We start from the raw sequence: 16,502 nt of genomic DNA, 5'->3' as shown, positions 1-16,502 counted from the left end.
CATAAAAAAAAAGGGTTTTGTATTTTTTTTTTTTTTTCAAGAGCAAGATAGTAAAAAAGACATTAACCCTAAGATACTCTCTATGTATCCTCATCAGCATTACTCTTGCCACCATCAGCTGGGTCGTTCTGGGCCCACCGTCGAACATTCCTTGTAGGAGAGATTGACTCTTCCAAATTTAAAGTAGGTCTCTCTAATGTAGACCTCTTTTTGGTCGGTGAGAATGTGACATTACTCGTAAACGATCTATTTAATGGTAGTTGTGATGGCATGGCTTTTGGTCTTATGATGCTTGTTGTAAACCTCTCTCTCTTTTGTATTGCATCCGTCCGCTGTTTCGCTGCCAATACATTGAGGGCTTGTTTTTCCAGGTGCTCCTTTGATTGTTTTGCATCAGTAGTCGGATCATTAGAATAACCAATGAAAACTAGGACATAGGAGCATAAGAACATCTCACTTACAATATAATTCCATATTATTGGCAATGAGTTGTCTTCAAGAAACATTAGAAGCTCAACTTTGTTCTTAGGTAGTTGGACTGCCTCGGGAGTAGTCATCCCAGCAATTGCAATGTTGCCCATTGGCTGAACTTGATAAAATATACCTCCAAACCCTGATATAGGAACACCATGTTAATAAGGCTATTAGTGGCCTACTGAGTGAAATATTCATTATTTCAAATATCATACCAGAAACATCAGCCATTAGAATTGATGGGGATGAGACGCCTATCGCCAGATGTGCTTCTTGAATACACCTTGCTAGCCGGACATTCTTTCGATTCTGAATTGCAATATCCTGGGGGCATATATTGGGACATTTAAACTCTATGTTTGACAACTCAATGCCTTTATACATAAAGATGCAATCGACCTTCCGTCCTGTATCACTCACATCCCCATACTCGGAAGATTGCATTCGTCGCATCGACTTTGAGGCTTCGAGGGCTTTCTCCCCTCTAAAATTCACCATTAAGATTGAATGAGTTAGTTTCTTAAAAAAGTTAATATATCTATCAGCTATTACTTGTCTCGTACGTATGGAGGGTGACTTGATCTGCTATGGCTGAAAATACTGAAACCCAAAGATGTAAGCAATCCATCTCTGATGGAGAAGCAGTGCCAAAGTGGGGGCGAATGATAGATTTGCAACTATTTTAGGAAAATGTCAATTGTTAACTCACAGATCACAGATCAGCATCACGTATAACATTGCGAATACACGACAATATTTAATATTTACAGCAAAATTAAAATCTCCAGCGTTTTATCTTCTATTATCACAGATGGCAATGGTGGGTCAGTATACTTTTCTTGCAGTGAACCTAAGTCTTTTTTAAGTTTTCTTTGAAATCCCTCAACATTCATTTCTTCAAGAATTGGAATGTATTTTAAAAGGATATCTTTGCAAGGATGTTGGGTAAATCCATTAATAAGACTCTGTTCCACAGCATCCGCTACAGTAGATCCATCCTCATAAACACTGAAGTGGTCGCATGCTCTCTCTGACAATGTATTAAACACACAGCTCATTGCAACCCTATTGTGATATGATACATTTATTTTTTTTCAGTAAATACAGAATCAATGATGGCTGACCTGCAAAGTTACAAACTAAATAAATATTGCACATACTGAGCATCTTTCACCAGTGTAATGTCTTTTTGCTGGTCATCCTGGGCTTGATACTCCGTAAGCATGTTAACAGCATGCTGAAATAACTCGGAATGTACTGGAGTCATAAATGTTGGTTTTTGTGGAAATCGAACTCCCTTCTCGCAGTTCACCTGATCGCAGTTGATGGAATATTGTATTAATTTGTAATAGTATCTTAATTTAAGACATTTTCAATATATCAGATCTTACAATCTTAGCCAGTGCCATGGTTAGCGAATGCCATGGTTCCTCAGTGGCATATGCATCCTTTTTTTTCTTATTTGTGGAGCCTGATGGTAGAGATGTGAAAGGAAACATATTTTAATTTGATTATTCAATCCTTTGACTACAAAAATATCAAATACCCCTCACTACTTACTATTGGATGTTTTTGTTGAATGGCGTAATGTGGTGCTTAAAAGTCGATTGTTTTTCTATGCACAAATGAAGACAGGATGTAAACTTATGATCCAGGATTTTCAATCTACTAATGTTTCTAAAGCCCATAGTACCTCAAGTTGTGGCTGAGATATAGAAGATGATTCTTGTGCTTTACTTCTTTGTTGGATGGTATATTCAGTTGAGGCGGTATATGATGTACTTGGCATATTTGATGATCCTGTTGATGAGGATAAGAGGGTATCTAAGAATAATAATAGTAATAATAATAATGACAATAATAATAGTTAGTCTGCTTGAATGCAACTTATTATTTCCTCAAGATAACTAGCCATTTACCTTGTATATTGAGTGAGGATTTTGCTGCCAATGATGAAGTTGAAGCTAGTTCATTTGTGGCATCCTCTATTATGCACAAGCGACAAATACATTAGCATCAGAACACAACGCCAAACACCATTACAATCGTAATTATAACTTTCTTCGACTTCTTTACTGAAATCCTTTTTTGTCTCATCAATAATGAATTTTTCGGCAGCTTGTAATCGCTCCTCCCCACCAGCTTTGAGCCTGGCCATTCTTTCTTTTTTCTCCTGCTCCCGTTTCTCAGACTCGGCGAGATTAGACCAGAAAATACCTCTACTAGCAATTTTCGAATTCCATTCTCTTTTGAGACGGTTGCCTGAATCCTGTAACTCTTTATAAGAACAGCTTTGGAGTGCTGGGATCACTTTGTCTAGCCATTCACTTGTAAGCTCCCTACGCTCTAGGCTAGATGGCTGCAACCAAGTCAGGAACTTAACATGGTCGAAGTCTTGTGGCTTCTTTTCGGCGAGAAAATATTGAGAATAAGGTAGGCTCTGTGCTTCAACCCGCCATCGCGGCACTTTGCCTTTCAACATCTTATTAGCAGAATTTCTAGATTAATAATGTTTTCATAAATTATAAGTCAATAGAAATATTACCCCCTCAAAAAAAAAAAAAAGACAGAAAGAGAACAATGATGGAGACTGATAGATCCAGATTGGCAGGACATCACCTCTTGTCAGGAAGCCTCTGTTTTGGCTGACAGACAAGGAGACACCCTATCAAAGCGGCCAAGAGCGACATGGCTGCCTCTCGCCCTTACAGATTAACGAAACGAGAGGCAGCTGGAAAAGCGCGCTTAAAGTAAAGCACCGTTTCCCCGGCGGTCTGACGGCTTCTACCAATCCTGCACAATGAGCCTTTTTAAAAATGACCTTGGACGGCAGGACATCACCTCTTGTCAGGAAGCCTCTGTTTTGGCTGACAGACAAGGAGACACCCTATCAAAGCGGCCAAGAGCGACATGGCTGCCTCTCGCCCTTACAGATTAACGAAACGAGAGGCAGCTGGAAAAGCGCGCTTAAAGTAAAGCACCGTTTCCCCGGCGGTCTGACGGCTTCTACCAATCCTGCACAATGAGCCTTTTTAAAAATGACCTTGGACGGCAGGACATCACCTCTTGTCAGGAAGCCTCTGTTTTGGCTGACAGACAAGGAGACACCCTATCAAAGCGGCCAAGAGCGACATGGCTGCCTCTCGCCCTTACAGATTAACGAAACGAGAGGCAGCTGGAAAAGCGCGCTTAAAGTAAAGCACCGTTTCCCCGGCGGTCTGACGGCTTCTACCAATCCTGCACAATGGGCCCTTTAAAAATGAACTCTGATGCTAAAGCATCTTGTACAATGAATCTAGAAGTTTTACAAAACTGGGTAGAAAAAAAAAAAAAAAAAAAAAACTGGTAGTAACAGAGATAATTAATGCGTGCAAGGCATGAATGACAATGATCATGCTATAGCATCCTATATAAATTCAATGATCCTGAAAAAAGTAGAACGATACCTTTGCCTGGAAAGTAAAATCGGCTAGGACTGTAAATGTATAAGAAATGCGAAAGGAATTGATGCGAATCCAGATGACAATGAAAGATGAAGATAAACAAAAAGAGAAATTACGGAGACATACACTTTGTCTTCATTAGGCTCGTCACAGGGGTCTCTTTATAAATTTGAAAAAATTCTGTCAAGTCATTTGCACCACAGGGAATAGCTTTCAAACTTTTTTTTCTAAGTCATTTGCGCCACAGGGAATAGCTTTTTTTTTTTTTTAAGCCTTTTCCTGGCGGTGAAGAGACCTCCAGCCAAAATGTCAAGTTTGGTCCCAGCCTGTGCATGTGCACATGAACTTCGTCCTCAGGCTGGTGACGAGCCTAGATAGTTGGCGACTTCTATCATGCACAAGTGTGGCTTGCATTGCCAAGCTCTTTCTTTTTATTTTTTTTTTTATTAACGTACAATGGACAACTTCGGCATGAAGCTTGGGAGTTTTTTGGATCTTCAAGGAGTATGTGATGAGCTAATAAAGGGTTGTATGGTGCACAGAGACAACATCTTAATAGCATGATCAACTCAAGAGAATGTGTCAATATTCCTTCAAAAAGCTGAATGGCCTATATGAGGAATGAACAAATATTGACAGGGTATATTGCCTCTGCTGCACAAGCAATGATAATAAACAGCCATTTTATGCAGGAATCCCATATAACACCGCACATATTTTATGTTAACGATTGTCTTTAATAGTAGTCCACTTAACTTTCAGTGAACAACAGTCCTGCACCATTCTCAGGGGCTTAATTAGAATAGAAGCTTTTAAGGCAATCATAAACTGTAATCAAAGTTATATTATAGTAAAAGCGGAAAAAGAGATCAGTTGACATCTGGCACATTCAATTTTATAATCCTTTTCAAATGCCCCCTCCAATGATCATTCCAGTCCTCCTGAGGAGCAGTTGTAAGCAGAGGAATGAGCAAGTAGAGTGTGAACAAACGTTTATCTGAGGGAGTTCTTCGCGCACTAAAAGATGTGATTGGTTTTCACGTCACAATGACCAAGAAAATGGCACGTGGCTGATTTGAAAAATATATTTTCTCACACATAGCCTAACCTTGAAATAAAGGATCAAATTTATCAATAGCAATTGTCGCTCCTTTCTTCTCCTTTGCTTCACTTCATTTTTGCACTCTCCCTCTTCCTTTACCCTTTTTTTTCACTTTTTTCATATTTCACCCCAGTTTTGCTCCCATCAATTTTGCTCTTTTATTTATTCCAAGCCTTCATCTATTGCCTTTCCTTTCCTTTCCTTTCCTTTTTTTTTTTGCCTTACGCATTTTTCATTTTTGTTTTCATACAGCGACCACGAGTGTGAAAGAGTATAGAATATACCTTTGCCAATTTAACCATCATTCTCCCTGCATTTCAACCACACTCAGTCCCACTCATCTTAATTTTCAATGGCCACCACAAGGAGCCAAGCACAAAAAAACATGGCTGCAAATAAGCCTGAGGATGCCTCCACACTCAATAAACGAAAAAGAGTAAACCAGCACCCACAACGAAAAAAGCGCGCCATCCCACTGCTGCTGCAGCTGAACTGCGTTGTTGAGGGAGAAGCAACGTCGTTCCCAGTAGAGATTTCCTCCGCTAAATCGGTCGGGATACTCAAGGAGGTCATCAAAGCAAAGAATGCCAATGCATTGAATAATATCGACGCTCACCAACTCACCCTCTACAAGGTCTCCATCCCTGACGAAGACAAGACCGTCGTCGAGTCAGAAATCGAGTCAAAAGAGGCTCTCGCACCCGCGTCAATGGAGCTTTGGGAGATATTTAATTCTGAACTTCCAAGGAAAACGATCCATGTTTTTGTCAAGCCACCGCAGCGAGGTATGTATTAGCTCTTGATGGACTGATTGTTGATATTTTCAGCTGATGAAGCTTGGTTTATATCTTAAACGGCCATGTGCATAATATCACCATTTGGTTTGTGTCTTGATAACTCAACGTTCTTTCTAATTATTCGCCTTTGATACTTAGCTCAGAAAAGAAAACAAGATGGAGATGCTGGTGAGTGCTTTTGGCTGAGAACCTGGTTATTGATCAATTCAGAGTGATGTGCAGTGCAATAAATCAAAAATATTGACTTTGATCACTCTATCTCCTTTATCAGAGTCACCCTCTAAAAAAGCTCGTCCAAGTATAAGTAGCAGAGGTACTCTTAGGGATGCGATTACAGAAGCGGGGCTTGTAACGAAAGGGATAGTGAATGGTAGGCCTGTCCTCTCGCCTCTCAACTCGAAAGAGAGGGTCAAGCTGCTTTCGTACATGGGGGAGGAGTTTTCAGGAGATAGTATTTACTACAGCATTGTTAGCGTGGCTTGCGAGCTCCGAAATTCTGGTGGTATCAAGGGTTCCAAAATATTGACTGCCCCTGAGGGTCGTGTCTTCCCTGTTGTCGGAACAAGGCATCTTTATATCAGAGAAGAATATAAAAAGCTTTATGACCATATTACAACCTTAATCAAGACTCCTCGTACAAGATGGCGCAAGAACCGATACTTTGTCACTGGAACGCCTGGAATTGGGAAGTCAGCCTTTTTGGTCTACTTTGCCGTCCGCCTCCTTGCAGAGCATGACGAAGAGAATCCACCGATTATTGTTTTCCATGAAAAGAAGAATACCGAATGTTATGCCTACGGAGGAACAACTTGCCAACGTTATGGGGAGAGAGTAGATTTCAAACATTTTCTTGAGCAACCTGAAACGTGGTATTTAGTTGACAGTGGTAACCATCCTCAACCAGATCAAGCCAGGACGATATTTGCGGCATCACCAAAAACTCTCAATGAGCAGTACGCTGAACTCAGCAAGGAAACTACACCAATTAGCTACTATCACATGTCACTCTGGAGTTTGGACGAGCTTAAGGAATGTAGAGCCAATGTAGAGGATTATCATCCAATGGATGAAGAATTTTTGGAGGAGCTTTTTTACAAGTTGGGGGGAGTGCCAAGACAGGTTCTACAGTGTCCAGTCGATGTACTATCTGAAAAGCAAAAAGATATTAACCGCGCTAAAGACGCTGCGTTTTCCCGCGTCAATGCTGCCATTAACGCAGTCAGGAACCCAGCAGATCTTGTAGCGCTCTTTGCACGAGGAAAAGAAGCGAGTGAATTTAGTGGTCGTTTACTCCATAGAGTTCCCACTTCTGACCACCTCGGCTTCCACCTGGTATGGGCATCTCGTTGGGTCGAATCACGGATTATCGAGGAAATGAAAGATGACACTTGGCGCGATGTGTTGGCGAAACTTGTCAAACGCGGAGAGGATATAGATAAAGGCCCACTGTTTGAAGTCTATGCTCATCACTTATTTCGACGTGGTGATATTAGATTTCCCTTTAGGGATCTTCAGTCAGGCGAAACAGGATTTCTTGATTTTCCAGCAAACCCAGAAGTGGTGCATATCCGGACTTCAAATGAATTATCAGGGCTCACTCAAGCAGCTGACAAGTTGTTTGTACCATCTATAACCACCTTTCCGTGCATTGATTTTGCATTGGGGCCCAACAAGCTATTTCAGGTCACAGTATCAGAGAAGCATCCGATCAAGCAAGCACCATTCAAGGAGATAATTGAATATATTACTGGACCCTGCTTGAAGGGAGACCAATCAAAGTCGAAGGGAAGTGACGATACCATTTTCCTCTATTTTGCGGTGCCAGGAAACATATATGATAATTTTAAAGTTCAGAACTTTCTTACCTCCAAAGATACGGTCGTCAAGAATCCATATGTATGCTTAAAACATGTAAGACAGCGTGTCATAAAAATCGACATCGAAGCTGCATATTCAGGAGGAGCAGCCGGTACGAATCTGAAGAATTAAATCGAATACCAATCAAGTGGATGAAATTTTGTCTTTTTTAAAAAAAGCATTATACCCGTTCCTTGAGAATTTTTTACAATGGTTCATTCTTTATGAATGAAGCCATCATTATCCACTTACCTTTTAGACGAATAGATAGAGCGGTTTAATCCGTCCTCCCTTCTACTGGGGCATATAGAACTTTATAAAGTTGTGATCATTATGCGATCTTGTGTGCAAGAAAGGGCAGGATTTTGTGATACTATTATCAAAGAGTTTTGTAAAAACGGATAGAGATGAAGAATCCTGTGGAGAACCCAGTGAGAGTCTGATGATGAGACCCAAAACCATATTATTATCACCAGGACAGCTGGCATAGGAAATTATCCTTTCTCATATGCTTTGTCATCTGGATGCTTGCCACTTGCGAAAGACCTATCAATTATCATCATCCAGGGCGCCAAAACGTTTACCGGGAGCTATAGTGGCCCGCATCTAGTCAGGAATAAACCTTAATTAGTCCGAATTTTGAATCACCGCAGTCACATTGTTTATTATGTGCTAATGGCATCCATTTTGGTGTACATCGATGGTTCTCTCTTCTAAGGGTCAATCATCATCTCCTCTCTGCACCTTCAGAAAAGTCTTTATTCTCCTTTTAAATTGCAATGTTTTAACCTAATTAATATAAACTTACTAAGTAATATAGAATTGATGTTCAATAGGACAAAAAAAGAGGGGTCTTTAGCATCGTATCGCTATGTCTGTCTGTATACTGCATAAATAATATTATACAAACTATGTATAATGGTCGACATGAATAAAGATAGAGACCGTTGCGAGATGCTCGACAAAAAAAAGCACAGCACAAATTTGTTGAAGCCGAGCAAACGTCACAGATGTCACTTCAGAATTTGCTGAAAAAATATATGGAATAATTGCAAACGTGTTATACAATACTGAACTCAAACCTTTGAGGAGGGCTCAACTATCACGCGCACCCCAGGCGCCAAGACGCCAAGCCCCAACCCTATCAATTATCAGTATAAATAGTCCACTACGTTATAGCTAAATAAAGTATCCTTTGACCTTCGATTCCACCTAAGATCACCTTTGATTGTTACTATTTACAATAATAGTCCGCTCTGCCTTATCAAAGGGAAATGGCAAATGAATAGGGTAATAGCGTTGTTTTTTATTTTTGATTGGTTATTGGGATGTTAACTGGCCTCCCGCTCAACCTTTTTTTTTTCTAAAAAAAATCTGTGACTAGATGCGTGCCACTGTAGGATGACAGCTCCACTCTAAAGACATAAATGTCCCATGGTGCGCGTGCACAGGATGGCAACCTGTGGCCAATGAGATCATATTAGTTGTATGTTCGGCCAATTCAGTGTCAGTATGTGAAGGCGGCGCGTCTTGAATCTCTAGGCGTCCAGGGACATGGAATAAAAAAACATCAAGAATTTGGCCAAGGCTGCCACGCGCTTGACCGGTAAAATGTGATACAACATTGGATTGTGTCGTCAGTATATTAATAGTTCTCGGTATATTAATGCTACATGCTGTTGAGGGCATCAATCTCGCCAGAATCATCCCCTCTCACATCAATTCATGCCAGACGGATGAAAGATTAGGAGGAAAAGGTCCTTGATGTCTAGGATATCCACGCTTGTTTATAATCTCACCAAAAGTTCTGTGTCTTGCGTTCATAGACGGTTAATCGCAGTTTGGTTTTCGTATACCCCTTGAAGAACGTAAGCAAAAATGCCTTTATGTTTTATATTTGATACTCATCAATTTACCCTTTTTACTTGTCCGAAGGTAGAATGACGCCTAACCAATGGATGCTATTGCAAGTGTGTCCACAGGTCCTTGGAGAAGTCCATTGAGGAAACTCGGTTCCATCCAGGACAGATTTATTCCTAGCGCTCTTCAAAAAAGTAGCAGAATTACTTGGTGGAGTTGGCTTTAATTGTCTTGACAAGCTCCTGCAATATTGGTTCGACAATCTAATCAGGGTCCTTTCGGAGCGGCATCAAAGCAACTCTAGGTTTTTGGTTGTTTTGAACGAGGCGCAGGATATGGGGAGGGGAGGCTAAATACCAGTTTATTAATAACGACGACACTAAGCGACCAATATTATCAGCATTCTTTCATGGATTGGAGGGCTTATCAGAGGATTTACCACGAATTTGCATAGTTCCTTGCGGGATAGGCTTTTGTATTTATGATCCTGCTTGGGTTAAGAGAACTGGTAAAGCTTCAAGGAATATCGGGAAGTTCTCGATGACCCGAGGTTCAAGAGTGCAGTATCGTTTCCTAGATGGGATAATTAAGCAAAAGTCCGGACATACTTCAAAACACTTGTACGATATTTGGAGAAACAAAGTTTCTCAAGCTTCTGCATCAAAGCTGAGAGGGCATTTTAATGACCAGGCAATCGAGATGCTATATGCTTGGTCCTGTGGTCGTCTCCGTCCAATGATCACAATAATAGAGAACGTCATTGGACGTGCCGATGCAGGCCTTTGGAAGCAAGAAATCAAGGGCCTGGTGTGGTCGCTCACTGATCCGGGATATAAAGAATCTGGTAACCTATGCCATGAGTAATCTAGAATTCTGAAGCGTATTAACAAAGGGGATGCAGGAATTAAAACCAGTGTCGACATCAGGGAAACCTTCGGTCGAGCCGTAAAGAATGAATAGATTACTATATAGTAAAGACTTGATATTGGAGTACAATGAGCCTGTTCTGGTCGAGGTTTCGTTTGCTTGAATTGTCGTTAATCAAAGGAAGAAGGAGTTTACAACTATCGTTGAGCCAATAGCATTTATAGCAGCAATTAACTTGTTTGAAGTGGATGACCCTTGATTGGTTAAATTGGTTAATAATGTGTTGCTAGACGCCCCTACGTCTGGCACAAAGGGCACACATTTTGAGTATTTCAGTCCCGCTTTGTTTAATTTCAATCTTCCAGAATTATAACAATGAACGAATTCTTAGATACTCACTGTAACAAAGACTCAATACATGAATCCAAGTTAATCTCGCTTTTTTTTTTGTTTTGTTTCCAAAAGAGAACCCATCTGGACCAGATATCGTCTTTGTATTAGAATCGGAGGGTAAATATTATCCTGGTTCCGTACAGTCAAAAATCGGCGATAAGGTCAAGAATTAAGGATGCCCATAATACAACTTGCCATAATTGCATCAAAGAACACCTCTCATCACCGTCTTCTCTCGGCTTTTGCTCGAATGGCATATCCTTGTTGCTGTTGTTTAGGCCTTACTTATCACGTTGCCTTATCATGTTGTCTTATCACGAACAGGGTGATTATTCAGTAGCTAAAGTCAAAGAAGTCCCTGTCATCAAAGACAAACGAATAGAAACGACGTACTCAATATTAGCTTGTTGAACTTCCTTGAAAGTGCAAGGGAGTCCCTCAAGAAGTCAGAATTGACTCCAGTTATGGAGGATGAGGGAGAAGGAAGCAAGCCCAAAGAACCACAGGCAAGGAGGACATCAAGGAGAATTGTCGATAAAGCTCAAGCTATGGAAAATAAGAGAGAGCTGAGCAATCCCAGCGGATCAAATAAAAGAAAAAGTGAGTCGACTCAAGCGGAGGGGCGATAAGCCCAATAGGCCAAGCAGGGATAAGGGACCAAGGAAAAAGTAGCGATCGTTTCTTTTACTTCTTTTTACTCGCCATTGTTTATGACAATGGCACAGACACAATTTTGTAATATAGCACTAATAGATAAATTAAAATATCGCATTCAGTAAGGAGAAGTAGCGGATTGCCGCAGCTGCATCATCGGAATTTTCTCAAGCAAGTGGCAAGTTGTTTCTATTGTCTATTCCTATCTTTCCACCCATAAGTTTTGTGTTGGGGCCCGACAAGCCATTCCAGGTCAGATCAGAGGAACACCCGATCAAGCAAGCGCCAATCAAGGAAATAGTTGATAATATTACTGGATCCTGCTCGAAGAAAAGTGGCAATATCACATACCTCTGTTTCATGGTTCCAAGTGACTTATATGCCAAGCTTAAGGTTCAAAAGTTCGTTGTCACCAATAGTCTGAATGTTAAGGCAACACCTAGATATTTAAACCATGTGGGGACAGCATGTTATAAAAACTGACATCAATATCGCAGGAGGATCAGCTGGCTCGAGCATGAAGAAAAAGAGTCGAATAATAATCAAGTGAATGGGAATGGCGCTGCTGGACAAGCACTGTATGAGCAACTCGCCACCAAAAAATAAATTGAAGTTGACTGAAAGTTAAGGGCCTTCTGGTCTTTTTTTTTTTTTTTTTTTGTCCATATCACAATATCAACATCTCTCTAGACAGAACACACAGACGCAACCACTCTTGTAATTTTTACTTGACCATGCATTCCAAACTTGACTTGCACAAACATGTCTCATGTGAAGACCTTATTCTTCAACTCGATCGATGCCATCATGAAAACGTCCTCAACCGGTACTTGGGTCGATGCAATTCACTCAAACAAGCCATGAATGAATGTCTTCAGGCCGAGGTAACACTTAATATTACTATTATGGTTATTGCTATTGTTATTGTTATTAATGTTATTCTGATGTTGACATCAATCACTCTATCAGTCTTGCTATCCACTCTGATCTGATAATATCTTTTATTTCTATCCCTATTCTTTTTTTTTTTTTTTTTTTTTTTTTTTTCTTTATCAGTTTGACGTCAACCGTAAAAAGCACTTTGAAAAGGCAAAGGCTAGGAGAATGAGATATGAGGAGGCATGGAAGGATATGGACGAGTAAAGGAGTGATAAATTGTAGAATATAATAGACAAAAAAAAAATATAAATACGGCTAATATCGGATGTCTACATTCGAATAAAAAAAAATAAAAAAAAATGATAAACACCTCGCAATATCAGATTGGCAATTTTTCTTTTTTCTGGATCACCTCTTCAAAGTGATAGAGTAGGAGATCTGAGCAATAGAAGGAATACAAGAGATGGATCCCCTTCCTGTGTAAAAAGATCCTCTTAAATACACCCTCTCCGTACGTTTCAATTTCTTTTTTTCTTTGTGTCTATAATCTTCCAAACTCACAAGTAAAAGAGGAAAAAAAAGAATGGATCCCCTTTTTAGACATCTTGTCAGCGCAGCTGCAATTATCTATTTCTTTGTAGTCTGCATGTTATGTCTCGCGTCCGCATCTCCCGTCTCGGGCATGGGCCTTCCTCTTCCTCCTCCTTCTTCAAGGCTCAGATCCAGATCCAGATCCAGACCTATACCCAATATCTATCCACCCGATACTGTCATCTCTCCCCATTCCTGGGCAGTAACACAATCGAATGTCATTGCCAACACAGACATCGCACCTGAAGTCAATGTCGCTCCTACAGTCTCGATCCCTTACTCCGTCCCATACAATGTTCCAGTTCCCGTGGCATCTCTTTATCCTTACTTAGTTCCTGTAGCATACCCTTTCAAAAAGTGCTAGAAGAAAACGAAGAAGAAGAAGAAGAAGAAGAAGAAGAAGAAAAAAAAAAAAGTCGTATTTCACAGCCAAGGAAGTTTTTCCCTTTTACTGTCCAAGTCGATTTAAAGTAATAAAGAACAAAGAAAAAAATTTTATTTTACGTTCTATTTGGTTTTTTGTGAGGCCAAAAATGGACACGAAGCCATGGCTGCTGGATTCGAAAAGTCAACACCTGGGATCACAGGGTGGTCATTAGGAACTGTAGAGGATACCGCCGTAGTAACAGTGGTAGGACTAGTCGTAGCTGTTACGGGCTGCAGATCCTTCTTCTCATCATCATCTTGGGCCTTTTTTGCAGCCAAAAATGGACATGCCTCAGCTGCCTTCGCATCTGAAAAGTCTACACCCGGGATTTTTGGATGATCATCAGGCACACCGACACCTGTACTATTTGATGCTGTCGAGTCCTGCCCCGATTTTTTCGCAGATAAAAATGGACATGTCTTCACAGCCTCTGGATCATTAAGTTCAGCTCCGGTTATAATAGTCGGATGATCAGATGGCATTGCAGTATGCCTGTCACCATCAGTTTTAGAACGAAGATATGGGCAGGCTTGTGTAGCATCCTGCTCTTCAATACTATTACCGTTCGTCTTGACAGTATTCGTGAATTCATTTTCGTTGCCATGTTCTTTGATCCACTCAGTAAAGGGGAATGTGAATAACTCTGACTCCTCCTCTTCAATCGGTTCAAAGAATACCTGCAAGTCCTTGATATCATCCTCAGCAGTTGTATCTTTTGATAAGAGATAATCCTTATAACGCACATTCAGTCGGTATTCGAGGCGTGCACGTTCTTGGAAAGAGGCCATTTCAGATGCTTTAGTAATAGCCTCAAAGAGAAGCTAGAGCAATAATAATATAAAACCAAGTCAGGTGTTTTGTTTTAAATGCGAGGACTCGTGTACATGAGTGCAAGGAGCTTCTATAACAATATTGTACCTTGGCAAAGACAGGCTCCAATGATGCGATATATTCTCGGATGGATTTTGACCAATTGTTGTTGTACTTCTCCAACTTGGTGACAACATCATCCAAGGAAGCCGCATCCTAGAAATATTAAGGAGAAAAAAAAGTTTAGGATGTTTAGCAACACTGCTAAATAAAGCAATAGCATGTTACATAACTACGCATATATCTGTGCTCGAAAGCAAAAAACTTACATCAAAGCACTCTTTGATCTCAGATCGCCAAACATCAATCTTTGGAGGACCAGGGTACACGACCTCAGCGTTGAGAGCCATTCGGATAGCCTGTACTGTGTGTGGAGGTGGGCATCCCGCAACAGAAAGTACAGCTTTCTCAATATCATTTTTCTTTGAGGATGAAATGAAAAAATCTGCCAACCCAAGTTTGCGCAAATCTGGTCCGCGGAGGATATTGTCCGGACAGAATGCGAGATAATGACCAATATTCTTGGGTAGCGAGCGAGCGCCACTGTCAGACTTGGCATGTGTCTGAATCTGAGCAAGTAGATGCAATCCTGCAAAGGGATTAAGAGCTTCATTAGGTGGAAGCTCGATCGCTTTCAAAGGTGTAAATGAGAGAGTTGCATTTTCAGTGATGACACGTTGTCCTCCTGAACCAAAAGCAAGGTATGCAGCTGATAGAGATACTATCCCATCTGCTACACAGACTACTGGCTTATGGTGGTGGCAATTGATGGCAGTAAGCTGATCCACGACACTGAAATATTGTCGTTGCAGCTCCTTGAACTTTGCGGGATCTTGTTTATCCTGCATTTCTGTTGATCCGCTTGTTACAAGACCTCCGCTGAACCACTTTTCGTCTTTGGTGACAATCAAGGATTCTGGATCACGCCGATCCTGAGTAGGGGCTCCGCTGTTTGCAGTCAATAAGATAGAGGTGATAGTGTCCTTATCATTCGCATCAGAGATGGCTTGATTCATTTTGGCTAATCGAACACCAGTCCAGACGTTTTTTGTAGCTGGTGAATGGATGTGAATTTGGAGTGCGCCTGTAGAGACTGGGGCGGTTGTGGTCAGGAATTTTTGAGCGTCCTCTGCGAGCTCACTGGAGGAGCCCTCGCTTTTGTTCTGCCAGAGATGTGCAAACGGACAGGCAGGTCCATCCTGTGATTTTTCCAATTCTTTCCAGTTCAAGTATGCAGGGAAATCGAAGAGCTCAATGAATCTATTTGATCCAAAGTTATTAGAATGAATGAAGAAGATAAGTGAGTGGATGAAAGCTCGAGGCTTGAAACGAGATTACTTCGGCTAGGCATCATGGTGCGATCTTCTTACCTAGCGTAATAAAAAGCTTTGGCCTTAGTCATCTCCTTTTGAAGCGCAGCCTTATCCAACGTACTTTTTCCATCTTTGACAAGCTGACTGACAATATTAGGTAGTCCACTCTGAAATCTAGGATCGTTATCAAAGTCATATTCGTCGAATCGCTTGAAGATCAAAACATTAGGGTCATCAGACGGCTTCTCCAGATGTTTCCTCCAGGACAGATAATTATCCAAGTTGATGTGTGTACCGAGCCTATTTTTTTTTTTTTTTTTTTTTTTTTTTTTAAAATAATTTAGTTTTGTTTTTATAAGAGAGTAAAGAGAGAACGAATGCATGCAAGCAACCCATGGCATTTCACTCCATACTCCAATTCTGCGCACTCATGAACATGTATGAATGGAATGAGAGAAATGAACTACTTTTCTTTTGTCCTTCTTTTACCTCGTTGAAAAGTAATACTGCTTCATTTTCAATAATTCCGAGAGAGACGGTGGTAATGGTTGTGCCTGAGTGATAGTTCTGAGGCCAGCTTGGAAATGTTCATCTCCATCCCAGTTATATGCATGGAAGCGGTGAAACGCGCCGAGCTCTGAGGAGGAAAAAGGCAGCGTGGCCTGTTCCGTGTACTTTTCCAAGTCTGTGGCCATTTTTCTTAAATATTATATTAACAGATTAGATATGCAAAATGCAAGAGTGAGTTGACAGAAATGGAGAAAATAGTAAACAAGATGACAAAGAAAAGGAGGAAGAAGAAACAGAGAAAAAAAAAGCGGTGAAGAGAAATTTATAGAAGGAAGGAAGGAAGGAAGGAAAGAAGAAAGGAAAGAAGAGTTGGACAAGCCGAGCGGGGAATTATTATTTCTTGACTTGTTACCGGAGAATTGTCTACAGATCAAATCCGGCACTTTTTAAAGCGGCTTTCTCACG

At 40.8% G+C, this 16,502-nt stretch overlaps 6 protein-coding genes across 6 annotated transcripts; 3 read left to right on the top strand and 3 right to left on the bottom strand.

Annotated features, from left to right (window-relative positions):
- Window positions 1-336: 336 nt before the first annotated feature.
- Window positions 337-1,967, bottom strand: BCR41DRAFT_43092 (hypothetical protein). Its single transcript, XM_022030841.1, has 4 exons — window positions 1,635-1,967; window positions 1,243-1,539; window positions 1,038-1,151; window positions 337-958 (listed from the first exon to the last, which is right to left on the bottom strand). The coding sequence occupies exons 1-4, from the start codon at window positions 1,739-1,741 to the stop codon at window positions 526-528; spliced, it is 951 nt and encodes a 316-aa protein (XP_021882463.1). The 5' UTR covers window positions 1,742-1,967; the 3' UTR covers window positions 337-525.
- A 377-nt stretch (window positions 1,968-2,344) lies between these two features.
- BCR41DRAFT_43124 (hypothetical protein) lies at window positions 2,345-3,338 on the bottom strand. Its single transcript, XM_022030842.1, has 2 exons — window positions 3,094-3,338; window positions 2,345-2,972 (listed from the first exon to the last, which is right to left on the bottom strand). Exons 1-2 carry the CDS (start codon window positions 3,162-3,164, stop codon window positions 2,444-2,446), a joined length of 600 nt encoding a protein of 199 aa, XP_021882462.1. The 5' UTR covers window positions 3,165-3,338; the 3' UTR covers window positions 2,345-2,443.
- A 6,246-nt stretch (window positions 3,339-9,584) lies between these two features.
- On the top strand, window positions 9,585-10,431 carry BCR41DRAFT_421464 (hypothetical protein). Its single transcript, XM_022030025.1, has one exon. It carries the CDS (start codon window positions 10,074-10,076, stop codon window positions 10,395-10,397), a length of 324 nt encoding a protein of 107 aa, XP_021882461.1. The 5' UTR covers window positions 9,585-10,073; the 3' UTR covers window positions 10,398-10,431.
- A 1,750-nt stretch (window positions 10,432-12,181) lies between these two features.
- On the top strand, window positions 12,182-12,590 carry BCR41DRAFT_303934 (hypothetical protein; the record flags this gene model as incomplete). Its single annotated transcript, XM_022020738.1, has 2 exons — window positions 12,182-12,331; window positions 12,504-12,590. 2 exons carry the CDS (start codon window positions 12,182-12,184, stop codon window positions 12,588-12,590), a joined length of 237 nt encoding a protein of 78 aa, XP_021882460.1.
- A 159-nt stretch (window positions 12,591-12,749) lies between these two features.
- Window positions 12,750-13,374, top strand: BCR41DRAFT_43046 (hypothetical protein). The gene has a single exon (XM_022030840.1). The coding sequence runs from the start codon at window positions 12,910-12,912 to the stop codon at window positions 13,279-13,281; it is 372 nt and encodes a 123-aa protein (XP_021882459.1). The 5' UTR covers window positions 12,750-12,909; the 3' UTR covers window positions 13,282-13,374.
- A 47-nt stretch (window positions 13,375-13,421) lies between these two features.
- Window positions 13,422-16,365, bottom strand: BCR41DRAFT_421462 (hypothetical protein; the record flags this gene model as incomplete). The annotated part of the gene is made up of 5 exons (XM_022030024.1): window positions 16,017-16,365; window positions 15,585-15,827; window positions 14,484-15,474; window positions 14,263-14,370; window positions 13,422-14,165 (listed from the first exon to the last, which is right to left on the bottom strand). Exons 1-5 carry the CDS (start codon window positions 16,220-16,222, stop codon window positions 13,425-13,427), a joined length of 2,289 nt encoding a protein of 762 aa, XP_021882458.1. The 5' UTR covers window positions 16,223-16,365.
- Window positions 16,366-16,502: the final 137 nt, after the last annotated feature.

This window comes from Lobosporangium transversale, assembly GCF_002105155.1.
Source record: "Lobosporangium transversale strain NRRL 3116 chromosome Unknown BCR41scaffold_14, whole genome shotgun sequence".
Taxonomy (NCBI): Eukaryota; Fungi; Mortierellomycota; class Mortierellomycetes; order Mortierellales; family Mortierellaceae; genus Lobosporangium; species Lobosporangium transversale.
The sequence above is the reverse complement of the archived record's forward strand: the minus strand, read 5'-3'. Positions and strand labels throughout refer to the sequence as shown.

What these genes read in the sequence shown, in the direction of transcription:
- BCR41DRAFT_43092 (XM_022030841.1), bottom strand. Translation starts at nt 1,741, where the DNA reads ATGACTCCAGTACATTCCGAGTTATTTCAGCATGCTGTTAACATGCTT. An exon ending in CTGGAGATTTTAATTTTGCT is followed by an intron (nt 1,152 to 1,242) that starts GTAAATATTAAA and finishes TTCCTAAAATAG; the next exon opens with TTGCAAATCTATCATTCGCC. An exon ending in GATCAAGTCACCCTCCATAC is followed by an intron (nt 959 to 1,037) that starts GTACGAGACAAG and finishes GGTGAATTTTAG; the next exon opens with AGGGGAGAAAGCCCTCGAAG.
- BCR41DRAFT_43124 (XM_022030842.1), bottom strand. Translation starts at nt 3,164, where the DNA reads ATGTCGCTCTTGGCCGCTTTGATAGGGTGTCTCCTTGTCTGTCAGCCA. An exon ending in CAGAGGCTTCCTGACAAGAG is followed by an intron (nt 2,973 to 3,093) that starts GTGATGTCCTGC and finishes TTATTAATCTAG; the next exon opens with AAATTCTGCTAATAAGATGT.
- BCR41DRAFT_421464 (XM_022030025.1), top strand. Translation starts at nt 10,074, where the DNA reads ATGACCCGAGGTTCAAGAGTGCAGTATCGTTTCCTAGATGGGATAATT.
- BCR41DRAFT_43046 (XM_022030840.1), top strand. Translation starts at nt 12,910, where the DNA reads ATGGATCCCCTTTTTAGACATCTTGTCAGCGCAGCTGCAATTATCTAT.